This window comes from Ursus arctos, unplaced genomic scaffold (assembly GCF_023065955.2).
Source record: "Ursus arctos isolate Adak ecotype North America unplaced genomic scaffold, UrsArc2.0 scaffold_20, whole genome shotgun sequence".
Classification (NCBI taxonomy): domain Eukaryota; kingdom Metazoa; phylum Chordata; class Mammalia; order Carnivora; family Ursidae; genus Ursus; species Ursus arctos.
Window position 1 is genome coordinate 20,304,739 of NW_026622875.1, and position 18,941 is coordinate 20,323,679.

General features: G+C 37.4%; 1 protein-coding gene across 4 annotated transcripts in view; it reads right to left on the reverse strand.

Moving 5' to 3' along the window:
- Positions 1–10,173: 10,173 nt before the first annotated feature.
- Positions 10,174–18,941, reverse strand: part of U2SURP (U2 snRNP associated SURP domain containing) — a 61,717-nt gene continuing 52,949 nt past the window's right edge. For 3 of the 4 annotated variants that reach the window (XM_026497199.4, XM_026497197.4, XM_026497201.4), the window contains 4 exons: positions 16,675–16,785; positions 14,244–14,362; positions 12,767–12,943; positions 10,174–11,570 (listed from right to left, as the gene is read on the reverse strand). In XM_026497199.4, coding sequence (XP_026352984.1) covers positions 11,432–11,570; positions 12,767–12,943; positions 14,244–14,362; positions 16,675–16,785 — 546 coding nt within the window. In that variant the 3' untranslated portion in view covers positions 10,174–11,431. The remainder of the gene's footprint in view (positions 11,571–12,766; positions 12,944–14,243; positions 14,363–16,674; positions 16,786–18,941) is intronic. The other variant, XM_026497198.4, reaches the window with a different exon arrangement.

Below are 18,941 nucleotides of genomic sequence, written 5' to 3' on the forward strand. Positions count from 1 at the left end.
GAAGTTTAGGGGAGTTATGCCCCACTCTCCTACTTGGCTACCACACCTCAAGTTCAATAGTACTACTGTTTTAATCAAACACAAGACAAGATCTGGAGGATAAGGTCCAATTCAGGTCCAATTTTAAACTCTTAGTGCAGGAAGATCTGACAGCATTCCATCTCAAGAGTCATTTGGGAGGAGAAGATGGCCTCTAACTATATACCAGGATATAGTAGAAAAATAGACACCTGTCTAGGTGGCCCTTTGTCTAGAAAAAAAGGACACAGGAGTGACAGGGTGGTTCAGTCGGTTAAGCATCCAACTACTGATTTCAGCTCACGTCATGATCTCAGGGTTGTGAGATCGAGCCCCACATCGGGCTCCATGCTGGCATTGGAGCCTTCTTAAGGTTCTCTCTTTCCTTCTGCCCCTCCCCACTCACTCACACCCTCTCTCTATCGAAAGAAAGAAAGAAAGAAAGAAAGAAAGAAAGAAAGAGGACATAGCATTGCTTGGCTTGATTTTTGATTTTTTAGTGTACCAGAAATATATTCCTATCACCCCCAATCCTCATCCTGCAACACACAACCACGCTCCTACACTTCTACACATGGAAAACTAACCTGGAAAAATCACACATAACGATTCAAAAACAGCTAAGGTCACCCAAAAACTTACATTTAAGTTATTATATGATCTCTCGTCCAAAAATAGTATAAAATGTGATTTTTTAAAAACTGAGTTATAATAGATTCATACTGGGAGCCTTTGGCCCTTTGCCTCGGCTGTCAGAGGACATTAGTGTCGATCTAAGGACATGGCTATCACTCAGTATGGTTGATGCACGTGGGATTGCTTTAGACCCACACATTTCTTCAGACGACTAGACTAGTTACCTCACTCATGCATATAGCCTGCCAAAATCACCCTCTGTTTTATAGATTCCAGAAATCTCCCCAGCTGGGAGCAAGGAATTTCATCCAGTTTGAATTTCTTTTAGAGTAGTGTGTCACAAACTCCCAGTGTTGGCAAAGGTGTGGTGAAATACCCATCCCCCAACATCACAGAAAGTCTAAAATCATTTTTGGAAAGAAAGTTGGCAATACGTAACACATGAGCTTTAAAATGTTTATGTTCTTTGACCCAATGATACCATATCTGAGAATAATCCAAAACTGATTTAAAAGAACGAAAACAGAAATATCATGCATGGTGATATTCATTACGGCGTCACTGAGAATAGAAAAAGGTAGAAACAACCCCAGTTTCTAACAACAGGGTCTTGGCAAACTACAGTAAGTGATTGTTTGTAGCCATTGAAGTTTTATTTTCTAAAAGGTGATAACTTGGGAAGCTAGGTCCATCTGGTGCTGCCTTCCAGGAATCTGACGCCGCAGCAGAGGGACCAAGTGGCAGCAAAGGCTGGAGCTGCCGGCTTCTGGGTGGGGAGCCCGGCCAGATTGCCCCCCGCGGGACCCCTGCTTTTCCCTGCCCTGCTGATTCCCACATCTGGCTTGCCAGCTGCACTGTCAGTTCCCTGAGATTCCATAGCTTCCACTGAATTCCTTTTCGGTTAACTTAGCTAGAGATGTTCTCTGTTGTTCGTGCCAAAGGACATTGACACATCTAAATAACCCATTAATCAGATCATCAGATTCTGAACAATAGTTGCCCAATCACAGCTTGCAAGTGTTTTCCAGAGTCTGATCAGCGGAGCTTTAGCCTTCTGAGATCAGAACAGTTGGAAAATAAGATATAATGCCTCCTGCTTGGGGGTACGGAGTACATAGTCTCGGTACTTTCTGAGAAGCACTGCTGAAAAAGCCGATTAGCCCAGTGCCTCCCAATTTACTCTTTTTTCCTAAGTAACACCTAGTAACACCCTGCCGCGAGTGCAGGAGCGGCAGCGGGGTGGGTGGCCGCGCGGACTGTACGAAAGCAAGCTCATGCAGTCCTCAGGACCTACAGCTTCCTCGTCTCCCAGCCCCAGAGCTCCAGGGGTGCTATGTCCTGATCTAGCTGGGTCCGTTTAAGGGAGGCCAAGCGATGTTAATCTTAGGGTGAATGCTTAGCCTCTGTTGAGGGAAAAGAAATCACAGGATCCAAGAAAATGATGAGAGGAGAGGTTGAATTATTTATCAGGGAGCTGCTGCTTGCTTGGGGCAATGCTGGATACTTATCACTTATGAGACCATTTAATCTTCACAGTCAAGAACCTCCTAACTGGTTTCCCGGCTTCTCCCCTTGCTCCTCTCCCATTCTCTCTGCACAGGGACCAGAGTGAACTTCCGAAACTACATCGGGTCACTCCCTTGCTTAAACCGTCAAGTTCTACTGAACGTCATTTCATGCCACAACTTCCTTTCCTCACTGCCCTCAAGCCATACTAACTGCTTTCCTCAACTGCTTTTCCTTTCCAACACCGCCCCCCCAACCCCCCCCCCCCCATCAAAGTTCCATACTGGCAGCTCCCTTGGCACGGAGCACTCGGTGCCCTGTCTTCCCGTAGCTAGCTCCACCTTATCGCTCAGGCCTCAGCTCAAACTTCGGCACCACTGAGAGGCCCTCTTTGACTACCTTGTCTGTAAGAGTACCTCTCCCCCACTTTCTGTCTCACCACCGTGTTGTTTTTCAGTACATTTTACCATCTGAAATTATCTTGATTTTTTTGGTCTGATGCCTCCTGCTAGTACGTAAATTCCAAAAGACCTTGTCTGTCCTATTCATTACCATAGATTACTGGTGCCTAGAACAGTGCCTGGTGCACCGTAAATGCTCAGCTCGTTGATGACCTGTGTGAAGTGGCAGGCACGCTCATGCTGCAGATGGAAATGGGCCCCAGATGCCTCGGTTAAGATCTTGACCAAGGCCGCACAGCTGGAAAGTGATCAGAGCCCATGCTTTGTGATGGGGCAAGGCTGAAGGGAGTCTTTGGGTCTTTGGAGTCCGGCTATTATTTTGTGTGGTTGGCCAAGTCCTGCTGGGATGCAGAACACAAAGAGCTAGGTTTTCCAGGAAGCCCTGAGCTTCTGTAAACTTTCTGCCTGTCAAGCCCTGTAGGAACTAATCTAGATTTATTAAAGATGATCAAGGTCAGAAATTCATGTTCCACCCAAATATCCAAAGAGCTCTCTAGTCTTGGGTTTGACAACTGGACTCATTCATACAGGAGATTGTGGAAGTGATTACGTCTAATATTTCATGTCCTTGCCCCAGTCTTTCTTCTTGCATTGGGCAGTGTTTTGGTCAAAGGTAAGGATCTGTACAAATTGATCAGCAAGAAGTATCACTTCAGCCAAAAATCCGGTATTTTATCATACCTTGTTGTCTGCAACACATTCTGCAAGGAAAGAACTAAAAGCTTGAGAGAAAGTAGGAAGGAAACAAAAAGCACAAGTCAACGAGGGGAGGTAAGGAGGGCAGGACAAGTCCTCTATTTCTGCCAAAAGCACATTAGAGTCTCCTCCATTTTCATCAAAAGGGTCTGTTTCAACAGAGGTAGACCATCTTCCACAGACACAGGAAGCTTCGCAAGGTCCTCAAGGTCTTTGGACCCCCGATGGGTGCGTGTAAGGACACATCAAGAGAAACTGACAAAAGGCCAAAGTCAAGGATAAAGAGGTGTAGGCATTAGTGTACTCAGGCACTAAAAATAAACGGAAAGATTTTTTTCCTATAACCCAAGTTATATAAGGACAGATGAGGTACAAAGAAAGCTATGAGGAGGTGGTGAGCTGTGTAGCTAAGAATTCCACTGTGATAGGCTACTGCAGTTGGAGAGAATCATTTAAACTCTTCACTGGGTAGGACAATCATCAGTGTACGTACCAGGATTAATCATGAAGAATATTACAAGATAGGCTGCTCTAGACACACTAAACAGATCTAGATAGTGGAATTCTGCACCGTATCACAAACGGTATTATAAGCTCTGAAATAGACAGCAGGGAGAGAGCCTTTCTCAGCACCAAACCTCTCTCATTCTTCATACATTGTTAATCATGGTTTTATTATGTAAGAGGCAAAGTAAAGAATACACTAGATTTCATTACAAAATACATGCAAATAAAGAATATTCTCAGAGGTTTTGACAATTTCCATGTGAGTCAGGATAACAAACAAGTTAACAGATCATTCCCTGCTTAAAGACTTAACATATACTTGCTACTTGAGTAAAATAAATCATGCTTTTAGGGCAATCAGTTCAGAATTAAACCATATTTTTAGAGGTTGATGCCTCTGAAGTACTTGATGAGCGATATTTCTGCTTGGTGGCACTTACACATATATAGTATCTGGCACAGAGTTGGACACGCTGCAGATTTTTCTGGGGAGGACACATTCTTAAAATAAGATGGGATATATCAGAAGTGGTGGAAAAGCACCCTACGAAATAAAACCCAAGGGTACACATAATACATGATCTTTTTTTTTTTTTTTAAGATTTTATTTATTTATTTGACAGAGAGACAGCCAGCGAGAGAGGGAACACAGAAGGGGAGTGAGAGAGGAAGAAGGAGGCTCCCAGCGGAGGAGCCCGATGTGGGACTCGATCCCCGAATGCCGGGATCACGCCCTGAGCCGAAGGCAGACACTTTGACGACTGCGCTACCCAGGCGCCCCACATAATACGTGATCTTGAGAGTTGAAATTCACATTAGCTGAATGTTATGGTTGGAGAATATAAAAATAAAAAAATCCAATTAGAACACCTCTTGAGTTTTGACCTCGTTACACCCTGTGAGGGAGGCTTATATTAGACTCAAACAGTTTACTTTTCCAGAAGTAAGTGAACAGTTCGACAGATCCTTTAATAAAAAGTCAGCATGGCCCAAAACCATCCGAAACACAGTTTCCTAAATGCTCTTAATAACTGCTCACACCTAATAGCTATTGCAATGCGATAAAACAAAATATGCTGAAACAAGAAAAATCATCTAATAGCACTTCATGTAATAAGACTAGCTGCTGAGGTAGCCAATGTATACTGAGGTGCTTATCCTCTTCAATTTCAACGCTTCAGCTTTGTGGAGGACCAAATAGTGCTTTGAATCAAAGTTCTGCTTTTCCAGATTCATGTTTGTGCAGTTGCAAGAACTCCAAAGAGTTTTACAAGTGTTCTGAGGACATTACTACAAAGCCATTATTTTTTAGCAGAATTTAAAGTATAATTTCCTTTTCAAATTTTATGGTTTCAGCTCTCCCGTCTTGTTTAGGTTACATTACTTATTTCTACATAATCTGAAAATACCAACTGTAACACGCAAATATACACCAATCACAAGAGTTCAAGTCCACTCACATCACTAACCCTCTTCTTCGTCTTCTCTCGGGATACTGTTCTCTGCCCACTCATTTTGTGAGAATTCCCACATGGCTGCTCAGTTCTGGTAATTTGATTTGTTATTTTTATATTTTTTACTTTGAACTTGGGCAGAAAATCCAGTGCTTCATCGTATTTCGTACCATTCTCCAGGCTCCTTCCCCATATACCCTATTTAAGTTGTTCACACTTAGCTTTTCCTTTACGGGCTTCCTTTCAGAAACCTTGATCATGGAGTTAGTTCTACGATAATAAATGACAACTAGGATTTTTAAAAACCTAGTTAATAAAAAAATTTTTCTTAAAGGAGATTAACAATTAAATGTCATGAACGACTGGGACAGCAGAATATGTGCTGACACTCAGTGTGCAAAAAACCAACATATCCCAAATGTGAGTTTATAAATTCTATTACAATGCTATAGAATTGTTGTATTACTATTTTAGTTAAAAGGTGTTCCCATCATTAGCTTTCAGGAATACTGTTATTAATTTTAAATACCACTGTGTGACAACTATGTGTCAGTGATTTACATGTGATTTCACTCTTATGATGAACACCCAAGGTTATTACCCATTTTATAAGTGAGAAAATCAGATTCTGAAACATGACACAGCTAGCAGTGGGGAAGAGCTGGTATTCCGATCCAAACAGGACTCCACAGCCCAGGTTCTTCCTCTCCTTCCACATTAGGCCATGCCACATCTCAATTCAAAATCAAAAAGCATATATGCAACTAATGAATCACTGAACGTTTAAAAAAAAAAAAAAGCAAGTTTCTTAGGCTGAACAGTTTGAAGGTCTGTGTTTTCTTAGGGTAAAAGAAAAGAAATGAGAATGGGACTTTTCTTCTTTTCTTTGTGGCAAATGAGTATCTAATCCAAATACTACATTTACTAAATGCCAAAGTTTTAGTTTCATCAGACAAAAAAAAAAAAAAGCATGAGTATGGTCATTAATATTAATACAATTTCAAAATCACATAGCTTGCTTTCAAAGTATACTTTGTACCCTGTGCTATGAAATGTTGACATGAAATTATACATAACCATTAAAAGAGGACACAGCATAAAAAGTGATAAAAATGGTAAAGAAAGTGGTGTGGAGTAGCTGGCATATATACTTGGTATTACTTTGTTTTCTCTTGAAGTTTTTACTCAAAATAGAAAATGCTAATGTGCCATTTGGGGAAAATCCTTTTCAAATTCCGTAAGGAAACAGAGAAACTTTAAAGTAGGTTTTAAAAAAAGAACCAATGCACATGCTACCACATGGATGAACCTTGAGGACATTATGCTAAGTGAATTATGCCAGTCACAAAAAGACAAATATTGTATGAGTCCACTTGTTTATCTGGAATAGTCAAATTCCCAGAAATAAAAAGTAAAATAGTTGCGGGGTGGGGAGATGAGGAGTTGCTTAATTGTTTTAGTTTCAATTTTGTAAAATGAAAAGTTCTGGAGACTGGTTGCCCAATGTGAACACACTTAACCCTACTGGATTATACACGTAAAAATGGCTAAGATGGTAAATTTTGTTATGGTAAATTTTTAATTTAATTTAAAATTTAAATATTTAATTTAAAAATTAAAAAATTTTAAATTTTAAAAGGAATCAATGGATTATTTTTAATGTAATAAACATATTGTGGTTATGTTACATTTTAAAAACACTTGGAGATACATACATACAAGTTGATAGATATTTGGGATGTTCGTTCTACTTTTTTTTGTATGTTTGAAATCTTCCCCAATGAAATAAAATGGAATAACCCTTTGAAAAAGGGGGAACCAATAAAATTTCCTAATCAAGAGAATTATCTATCATGAAAATATTTTATTAGAGTTTAAACATATAAAATGTAACCTCTTAGCTACAACTGATAAATGAGACACATCACTTATTTCACTTGAGAGAAAGCTGCTGAAAACCAGACATGGTTTACTGGGCTTGCATTAGAAAAACTACATGGAGAAAATTACATGAACAGGCTAAAGTTTGCTATGAAAACAACGTATTTTATTAAAGTAATTAAAAGTCAAAAAACAACAACAAAAGGGAAATTCCACAACCTTTGCAACTATATAATCTTTATGTAGAAAAACTATAAAGTGACAGTCTGGAAAGCAGCTCCACAATAAACTTAATCCTTACATCAAGAGTAACTAAATTATGGAATCAGTTCACCCAAAAGAAATTGTCTTGCTGTAAAATATTTCAGCTGAGCTGATTTCAACTATATTATTCTCATTCCTGAAAAATTGTCTTTCCTGATATTTCAAATCACCAGAGATGTAACGTACAAGAGCCTGTTGAAGTAAAAGGATAAAACAAATACTCCAAGCACAATTACATGTGAAAATGAATGAGGGCATTTTATCTATAGAGCTACAAAACTATATAAATAACCAATTATACACATAATCCATTTACACCGAAGCTCCATGAGGTGGTACTGAATAAACACTGAGGCGTTGAATTTTCAACAATGGAACACGGCTCACTCTGAACAGCAGCACATTCCCACCTTTTAGTCTAGCATCACGACACTTCCCCTGGGCTCTGCATTCGTGGATTACCTAAGTCCTGGGAAGTTGGTAACAAAAATGAAGAAAAAAAGCCAAAAGGGCAACAAATTAAATACCCCCTACAATCTAAAACCTGCATGTGAAATAGGAAGAAACCAAGCACTCTGAGTTTTTAGTCACGTGTTCTTTTAAACGTATACTAGTGTCTTCATTACTATCTGAACTGAATTTTCTGTAATTTGCTTTACCATGAAAGTATAAAAGGAAAACAAAAAAAAAGCTCTTATTTTGTAAATGTACAGTCTTAGAAAAGTGGTACTATTTATTTTTTAAAAACCAACCTTCTCTGTGAAGAAAACACACTGCTGTGGTCATCAGAACAGTTTTGAGTCACTTTGGCAATACAGGGATTTATTTGCTCTCATTTCTTAATAATCATAACGATAGGCTATTATCACGGCCACATAACTTTTCAGAATTTATGTGATCACAAAGGCAAATGTGCAGAGAACATGTCTAATAAATTAAACCATGATTGGAACTTCTTAAAAATATTTTCAAGACTATTAAAATTTGGGGAAAAAATACAGAAGTCATAAGCAAGTATTTCTTCTAAGATTCTTTAATTGGGATAAAAGTCTCAGGGTTACCTCACAGGAATGGTCTGCAATAAAGAAAAATTAGGTCAGTGTCTCGTAATTTCTGCAAACTTAAGCAGAAAAGCCAAGAACATTCTGAGCATCATAAAAGCATTCTTTTGGGTCAGGGCTTCTTGTTGTTTTAGTTCTTTAATCTCTAACTTTTCCACATGTTACAGTTCAGAAACGCCCATATGCTTAACTAATGGTAATAAGCAAATACAATGTCAAAGAAAAGATATACAAACATGATCCTTTTCAATCATAGGTCTCTCTTTGGTAAGAAACAGACCACCATTTATTTACTTTCTCTCAGTGGAGGAGAAGGAGATTAAATGGTATTAACCTGGTAAGAAATCCCTGTGTATAAATGTTAGGATAGAGGGTAGAGAGTTTAAGCCACGCCCTTTATGAGAAGAGTAGGTAACAGAGGATTTCCTCTTACTTGTAGCTATGGCAGAGCGCAATAACCATCTATTACAGAGCTGGAACAGGGTATTTCCTGTAACTAGCAAGTCACCGTATCTGAACATTTTAGTCAACCTGTAGAAATTCTGCTATCTAATGAAGAGTGTTCTTTAGATGCAAAACATGAATAATATGCTATTTTAAAAAAATGGTGAAGTATCTCCCTCCTTAGAATTCAGCAATTTCTGATCCTGTTAAACTTTCACAGAATCCATGAAGAATTCAACAGGCTTACTCTAGGTATTTTCTAAGTAAACTGGAAATAACCATTTGTAATTCCAGAAAAAAAAATCCAATACAATCTAATACACACATTAATAAACTTTACAGAATACATATTCTATCAACCTAAGCAATCCCCACCCACCCACCCATCCAAAAGGAAGCCAGTCTGATCCTCCACAAGATATTCGTTGTCACCTGGATTCACATTTAAAGAACCGCTAAATTCCGTGGCAGTAGGAAAAATACTACAAATAAGCACCCAAAACTGACCTAAGAATTTCTACTCACTCCTCCTTATTCAGGATATTCTTTTTTAAAGAGAGAGAAATAAGCATTCCTTGTAATTTGACTACAAAAATCATTACCTGCCCAATTATTTCTATACTAGATACCAGCTAATGACGGAATGCCCAGATCACCAGGAACTCAACATTATCATTTTTGCAAAGAAAGGTAATATATAAAATTCCCTCCCCCCAGGCAATGACCAGGGGAGAAAAAACACGTTACCTTAAAAATGGCTATCTCTGTAGGTTTTTAAAAACCTTTAAAAATGGCTGTATCTGTAGGTTTTTAAAAACCAGCACCAAATGTTCATTTTTAATTATTCTGCAAAACATTTAGGAATTAACATTCCCGAACATTATGGACAAACAAAAGAGTGAACGATAAGGGAGTAACTTTCAAGCAACACTGCATGTTGCTAAGAACCATTAAGTCAAATAATCGGACTGGCTCATTTGTAAAGCTGCTGTAGGTCTGCCCAGTTTGGAAACAGCACACCTCACTGTCAGCTGATATACCTACTCCCCAAAGCATCTGTACAATCCGTACAGCTTATTTTATAACAAGGCAACATTAAATAAAACAACCTGAAAATACAGTTTTAAAAAAGGTAACTCAATCCATTAGAATGGTTTTCTATGCTATTAAGGGGGGAAAAAAAACAACCATCAAACCACTGCATAAAGTATCCAGAAAAACTGAAAGATTCACAAATAGTAGTAGTGTCAGTTCAAGTCTACATAACCCTTTATTACATTATATTGATAGCAATATTATGATCAACATTATACAAGTTTTCTTATTTCTTCCTCATACTGCAGCAATTTTATTCCCATTGTATAACAGATTTTAACTCTGCAAATTGTTTAAATCAACTTTTTGCACCTTGAATTTACAAACCACTGGATGTTAAGTTCCTGAAAACTACTTTACTTTTAAGCTTTACTTAAAGCTAAACCTAAAACTCACTTCTTAAAAAAAAAAAAAACCACCAAAAAACGAAAAACACTAAGGTGCTCTAAACAGAACTTTGTAGAAATATACTGATACCAGTGCTTGAAAGATAATCTACAGAGTGCTATAAAAGGGCAATTATCATACAAAAAACTTCTATGGCCAACTCTTGTTAGAAAATTTATTTTATAAATAAACTTCTTTCACGATCGAAGATGAAATCGAAAGATGGAGATTTAATTTTTCCCTAAAAGTAAGTAATTGCTCAGAACATAGGCTGAGTACACTAAAATCATATTGCTTCTTTGATAAAAGATAAAATATTTTAGCCAGGCATTCTGTTAACAAAAAAGACCATGCCACCTTTCCCTAGTCTTTTGATCTCTGGGTACTAGTATTACCCAAGGTAACGTCATCGAAGAAGTTGGTTGGCACACCTACCAAATAGGAGTCTCAGGTCCCTTAATTTTGATGGTCATCTTAGTAAATATAAAACGTTAGCTACTTGAACAATGGAGCTTATAAAGTGCATTAAGTATAAGAAACACAACAGAAGTGCTAAACTCACTTAGTAGGACTTTAAGGGACTTGATGTCACCAATAGGGCAAAAAAACAACATTATAGTTTTCTGTTCATATTTTATTTGAAATCTAATCCAAATTGTCAAAGCTACAAAAGGGGGGAAGACATCTGCATTATTTTTGCTAAGTCACAACATCCTAAAACAAAATACTACTACTGCCAGCAGATCCAGTATACACATTTCTGATGAAATTCATTAGCACAATAAAAATCTCATCTTGAGAAACAGCCACAACGAAAGTAATTTATACAATATAAAACAATGACAGGTCTACAGATGCAGTTACTCATGAGTTTACACATGCATTCACAAACAAATAAACAAAAAATCCAGGAATGCTCTTTCATTTGATTTTTTGTTGGTTTAAAAAAAAAAAAAACAGACCATTCAGGCACAAAACAAAATTGCATTTCCAATAAGTGACAGCATCTTAAAAATTTATGTCAGTGTTTGTTTTTCTTTGACTTTTTATGAGACCTGTGTGGAGATCGGGACTGGGATCTGGATTTCTTCCCTGACTTTTTAGGGGATCTAGACCGTGATCGCCTAGACCTTTTAGGTGTCCTCGAACCAGATGGTGATCTGAGGAAACAAACAGAAACAATTTATCAAAGTACTCATATGATCAAAATGGACCATCCTTCATTTATCTAAAATGATGTTTAACAGAGCACAATGAAAGTCAGAAATAAAAAAGACTGTAAACTTCCCAAATTTATACTTTGCCTACTTTACATACACACACACACACACACACACACACACACACACACACACATAAACACACACACTTTTGCACCTTCTGTGCACAGCTTCAATGATTATCAGTGGTGTGCTTGCTTAAAAAAGACTGATTCCTGAGCCCTACCACTGCTCTATCTAACCAAAATCCCAAGAAGTAAGAACTGGGAATTTGCATTTTTAACAAGCTCCCCAGGTTATTGATATTTCCCGAAGTCCGAACCTCTAAATCTACAAGATAAAGTCGAAAGATCATTCACAAAATTTTTAAAACATGACAGTGCTGCAGCCTATCTTCTTGAAGGAAAAAGCACCAACTACTGTATATCATTCAAGGGAACCATTTAAGACCCCGTAATTCCGTAAGCACGGTTCATGTGGATTACCAAAACAAATAAATACACTTTATATATCTGCAAGTGCCACTGAGAAAAGGAAAAACTTATCTTTTACAAAAATTTTACTAAATATGGTCACAAAAATAAATTTTTAGGATATAAAGCAGTTTCAGTTCTCAGGAAAATTCCACTATATAACACCAGATGAATAAAACATTTCTTAACCACTTTTCTGGAACTACAAGGAAAAAAAGTATATAACACACATTTACATTCCCCACTGAAGAATGGTATTTATTTCCACAAATCTCTACCCAAGAACTTGCTAATAAGATGCAGGGGCAGGAGGGAGGGGGTAATGCATTTTCCTTTCAGCCTTGACAAAAATCAAAGAATATTCTACAGAAACTGAAGAAAAGAATGAAAAGTAAAGCAGCTACTCCTAGTCCACAGAAAACACTGGATATAATGTTTAAAATTCTTGGCTGGTCTTTACTTGTTGGAAGCCTTCTTGTGCTTTAGTCATGAGGAGACTGGGGTGGGGAGGTGGGAAGGAATAATCTAAAATGAAAGTATACTTCTCTGGTTTTCTAAAGCCCTTTAAAAAATGGCTGCCAGCCAAATTATTTTGAAAAGCTGGTGAAATGACAAGGAAACTGGCATTTAAAATATTACCAAAAAAAAATAACTTGCATTTACCTTTTGGCCTTTTTGCTAACATCTCTAGGAGAATCTTTGTGAGAAGACCTGGATCGTGAGCTCTCTTTATGAGATCTTTCTGAACGCTCTGATCGCTCCGATTTGGGTGAAGGGGATTTCACTCGTCTACCACTGCTACTGCGAGATGGGCTAGGGGATGTGCTGTGTCGCCTCTTCCTATGGAACAAAGCCCCCAAAATATTCCATAAGTGAGCAAAGGATCAGGTATTCATTTTCTTTCTACTGAATTAGCTATTAATTCCTATCAGTTTACACTAACTTTATTTTCACTAACCTTGTTAATGTTATTTTCCAACAACATTCAAAGCCCTTTATAAAGAACAAGAAAGTCTTAAAGATAGGTTGATCAAAACAAAAACTGAATTCAACTAAACTGGATTTTCTTTTGCTGTAAGAGATTGGGACAATGGATAAAATTTCATTAAGGTCTCTGGTTAGATAACAGTATTTTTTCAATGTTAATCCTCCAATCTTGAAACTTTTATTGTGGTTATGTAAGAAAATGGGGCATCATGTTGGCAAGTTACTCTTAAATGGTTGGGAGGAGGGGAAAGGAAGGGGGGAAATTTAACAAAAGTAGAAATATTTCAACATTTGGAGAACGTGGGTGAAGGATATCTGGGAATTCTTTATACTATCTTTGCAACTTTTCTATAAATCTGAAAGTATATCAAAAGAATAAATACAAGTGGTAAATTTAGCATTTAACAAATTAGTATACCTATGTTATTTGTAATTATCTGTAGAGTATCTAAGCCAGAATTTTTTTACTTGCATTCCCTTGGATATGAGGAAAATCTCAGTTAACTAAAGCAGTTTTCTCTATTAAATGAGAGATTTAGGAACTTTGAAAGTAAAATAAAAAGTAAAAGAGAAATGATTTTGATTAGAATGAAGCCTTAAAGTGAGGAGTGAGTCCCTATGGCCTATGTACACAGACTCCTTTTAGACAGGATTGGGAGATTCAAGTTCACAAAGGCAGCAGCCTCAGCACAGAAGAAAAGCTTATACCAGAGGCAACAAGGAGGATGTAGCAAGCCTGTTTAGTTATTTAAACCTTAGGTCTGATACCTAATATGGTAACTGAATTCTTGCACTTAACTAAGGCTAAGGTACCATTTGAACCATGCAATGGGATGATGTCCCAATTAACTAAGCCACGTGCCAACTAACTGCTCCATTTCTCAGTTAATTCTGCCTCCTACAGGCAGGAGCCAAACATGTTCATCATGAAAAAATACTTTTCAAGTTTGCTGGCATCAGTGATAAAAACATTACAAAATGAAACATCATTCCAAAACTTTATTTATTTATTTTGGGGGGGGCACGTAGTAATGTCATTTATTTTTTATTTTCTTTATTATTATTATGTTCAGTTAGCCAACATAATAGTACATCACTAGTTTTTGATTTAGTGTTCAAAAAGCAGTACAGGCATTAAATGAGGAGTGCATACCTTTCTTTCCTTGTTGGAGTACATTCATCTTTTTCCTTCTTGTCTTTGGATCGAGATTCCAATTTTTCTTTATCCTTTTTATCTCTTTCTCGTTCTCTTTCTAATTCTTTCTCTTTCTCCTGTTTTATTTTTTTAAAGAAAGAATATTTAGTCATTAAAAAATATCAATCTGGGTTAATCTCATTTATACAATATTTTAATTACTTTTTAAATCACTACTGAAGGTATAATGCCGTTTTTTAAAAAATACCTACACTTCCAGAAAAACTAGCTATGTCTTCTACTTATCCCGAGTGATAATAGTAATACCAGTTACTGAGTTCCTACCATAGACCAAACAATTACTAAACAACTTTCCATATACATTTGTATGTAATACTTCAAAACACCCTTAGGAGTATTACTATTATCCTCATTCAAGAGATGAAAAATGAGACTCAGAAAGGTTAAGCCCATCTCCCAGTCACACTGGATGGTGAAGTCAGGACTTAAGTCCAAGCTCTACAGCCAGGGCTCTTAACTACTTCCTCTGTTCCTCTGCTAAAAAAAAAAAAACCGAAAAGCCAACAATACACTGGCCTTTCTATCTTAAACTACAATAAAATAGTCAGTAGCGATCTATAGCAAGTTGATTGAATCTAAAGAAAGCGCTCTCCAAAGCAACAGGCTGAAAAGGAAAAACAGTTATTCATAATAATCGTCCATCAGAAAATCTTATTAGTAACAAGTACCATTTTTATTGGAAATTTTACACCCTAATTTATAAAAGTACAAACTGACTACATGACTATACAATTATATAAACCAGAAAGATGACCTATCTGTTTATTCCCACTGCTACAGTCGCTACTTCTCACTTGAAATTATTTGTTCATAATGTAATTAGGGAGTGGCTACAGAAAATGAAACCACAAAGCCAACTTAGCTCTTCATTAACATGAATTTAATTTCCCTATGATTTGTATGCATCAAGAAAGCTATCTGGTAGCTCATAAAAAACCTAGACCGGACATTGCAAACAGAAATGTTCTGTAAACAACCAGATAGTAGGTATTTTCTGCTCTGTGGGCCACACACAGTCTCTGTCCCAGGATTCAACTCTGTCACAATAGTCCAAAAGCCACTATCGATAATACATAAGTGAAGGCACATGGCTATGTTCTAATAAGCTTACTTAAAATGAGGTGGTGGCCTGTGAGGTGATGAGTCTCCTGACCCTCGGTATATACCTTCAAGAAACACATCCTCCTCTCTAGTTACAATCATCGAATGCAAAGAGATTAAAATGATATTACATGCATTACAACCATCAGGACCGGTGAGGATCTCAAGGTGTAGTCTTCCATGCAGATCAAATACCTGCGACCAACTCCAAAGGGACTCATGGAGTACAGAAGATACATCTTTTTAAAAACCTCATTTTTCTTTTTTTTTTTGAAATACAACATATAGAGTACAGATTTAAAAAGTTATGCGGAGGACACCGTCTTCCTCTAGTGATCTGTAGGATATATTTTCCTGATTGATAATTTCATAGGAATCAAACTAGTTAAAATACTTAAAATATTTTAAACAATTTAATCCGATAAAAGAGTAATAGCAGCTATTTTCTCGCAATCCTGCAAACTGGACTATCGACCTAGTTTCACGGAGAAAACCAGGCCTCAGTGACTTGCCTAGGATCACACAGCAAAGGGAGGCATCAGGAACGCACAGGTCTGTGCAGCACCAAAGCTATTTGACTATACTGCTGCTCCCATCATCAGTTCTACGCCATTAATAGCTTTAGTGATTCTCACCTCTGTTCTGGCTTGTTCTTATTTCTCTCTCTCTATATATATAACCTTTTCTGTAATGATAGTCAAGATATAAGTAAAAATGAATAGCAGTCCCAATAAAATTCCTGGGTTCTTTCAACAATTAACATGTGTTCTAAAATTCTCTGTATATTGCTACATATTTTTTACACATAAAGAATACAAGGCTTAGAATTCACTGATGAGGTATTCTACCATTTGGTGTCCTTCTTTGGAAACAATGGAAAAACAGTCCTAAATGAACTTCCCAAACTAACTTCATCTTTGTCTTTGTGCCACTTCTGAGGGTTGCTGGTGTTTTACAGTCACACATGTAGAAGCTTCTTAAGGTCTTCCAGTTTTGAAAGCACGCTTTTAGCAGATTTTCTAGTCCACGGGTAGTATATTCAGAATAAAATAGTGTGCTGTTGCCCTAAGACCCTTTTCCAAGTTGAAATAACTGCAAAACATCAAATTTCAAATATTCCTAATTGTCTACCAGTATTCAGCATTTACACATCAAAGGGTGTAATTTGAGACATACTTTTCTTTATGTATCCCAATATACCAATAATCTAGGTAGTCAAACAAATAACTTTGGAAAATGCATATTGTTAAATATACTTATTCCTTACTCGTTGAAGAAGTTTATCTCTGTAGTGCTCAACTTGCTCCTGAAAGCTCTGACCTGGTTTTTTAGGTCTTTTTCCAGATTCCAATTCATCCTGAAACTTCATAACTTTGAGCTGTGAAATAAGATTTTAAAAATAAATCTTTTCATCACTATAGTTTTTCAAGCAGTGCTTTGCTCCTTTAAAATTTTTTTTTCTTTGAAATAAGTGTGTAAAAAGGAAAAAAACAGAAACACAAAGTAGTAACTGCTTAGGACTCAGTCAAAATAGAACATCGACATAAAGCTCCCTTATCTGAATGCCACTTGTTAGACGAGCCCGACCGTGCAGAATTCAAGTGATCAGGAGTGGGCCCACATGCTCTCTGCACAGCCACATGAGAGGACTAAAAAACCCATGAACTATATAGTTCATGCCCTTAAGAAGCCACTTATTATCTCAACACAATGATAATGAATTTGCCATCTGCGTCCCCAAATGTGAAAGGCAAGGTTGCTAAATGCAACCTACTTCCAACAAGATGGGACAGCAGGCAGAACACAAGATAAATAACTAATTTTTTTTTTAAAGCAGCATTCTTTACAGTTCACGTCGGACCAAACACAGAGCTGCAGAATTTGAAGGTTTCACTCTATTTCCAGTAAGTGCAATCACTGAACATCAAAATACCAAGAAAAGGTTAAATCACAGTAGAAATATATTTAAGAGTATACTAATAAAAAAAGATTAGAAAAACTTCCAATTCCATTTCTTGTAATGTATCCATAGGGCCACAAAACTATTTATACAAAACCAATTCAGCACTGTGTGTGTGCGTGCGTGTGTATATATTAATTACTTTATGTTAATACATATATTAAAACATATATTTATAGGTGCATTTGTTACATATGTAAATATAATATAAATATATTTTGTAATATAAAGATATATATACATCTTTACTAAGGGAGAACGAGAGGGAGAACTAAGGGAGAACGAGTAAGGTGAAATGCATGAGGACTCAGAAGACGTTGGAGGCAGAGGGAGAAAGCACATATGGATCCCCCAGGTGCCAAACCTGTCCACCTCGTTTCACTCAAAGAGGGGAAGAAAACACTCTTGCCTAATGGAATTATTGCATATACAAACATCTTAACCTATTTTATTGAACTTTAACGTTCTTTAAATGGACTAAATGCTACTCTAAATGTTTTATATGTATTTGGAAACAAGACCTCATTGGTTTTAGGTTTTTTCCCCTCACTACAAATGAGGCTTTCCAGTAGAATGGGAACAAGTTATAACAACTTTCTTCCATGCAAAGTGTTATTTTCACTATTTTTGATTTCATGAACATTTCTCATACATTCCCTGATTTTTGCCCTTTTTCTACCTAATTCCACTTCTATAACCTGGGTCATTTATAATCAGAGATTTGAGGTTCTAGCCTCTTTCAAAACTCTTTAAAAAAATCTTTGCATTTTGTTGTTTTAATGAGGATATTTTCAAACATAGACAAAAGGGTAAGAGAGAGGGGGAAATGGGAAGAAATGTAAATGTCTCACTTTACCACTGTGTGAAGCCTCTATGACTAAAGTGACACTGTTCTACAGAATGCATTTGTGGCAAATCAGTTTAAGAGTTAAGCGCCCAGGGGCACCTGGGTGGCACAGCCGTTAAGCATCTGCCTTCGGCTCAGGGCGTGATCCCGGCATTATGGGATCGAGCCCCACATCAGGCTCCTCCGCTATGAGCCTGCTTTTTCCTCTCCCACTCCCCCTGCTTGTGTTCCCTCTCTTGCTGGCTGTCTCTGTCTCTGTCGAATAAATAAATAAAATCTTAAAAAAAAAAAAAAAAGTAGTAGCGCTCAAAGGTCAAACAGACCCAAGTGTTACTTTGGAGAAAGAAAGGCATTCCTAGAGAATCTTTTTAAAAATCATTATAAAATCCTTATAGTTCCTCCTCATGTGGCCTAACTCAGGTACAAGCACAAGTCCAGGGCACCAAGAAAACAGGTGACAAAGGACCCCAACTCAAATGAAAGCAGCCCATGTAACAGCTTATTTGCCAGCTAGCTATCTCGCTGTTGCCCTGAGACAGTGGCAAGTAGCAACTTCCCACTCAACTATCCACTCCTTCTTCAGGGGTCAGGGCAAAAAAGGGATCTTTCTGCTCCAACAACATAGAAGACACACCCCGTACCCCACCACCAACCGACCCATGTGTTCCACATCTCCAACCCTTGTTGGCAGAAATGGGGATGCCCAAAGAATAGGAAAAGACAACTC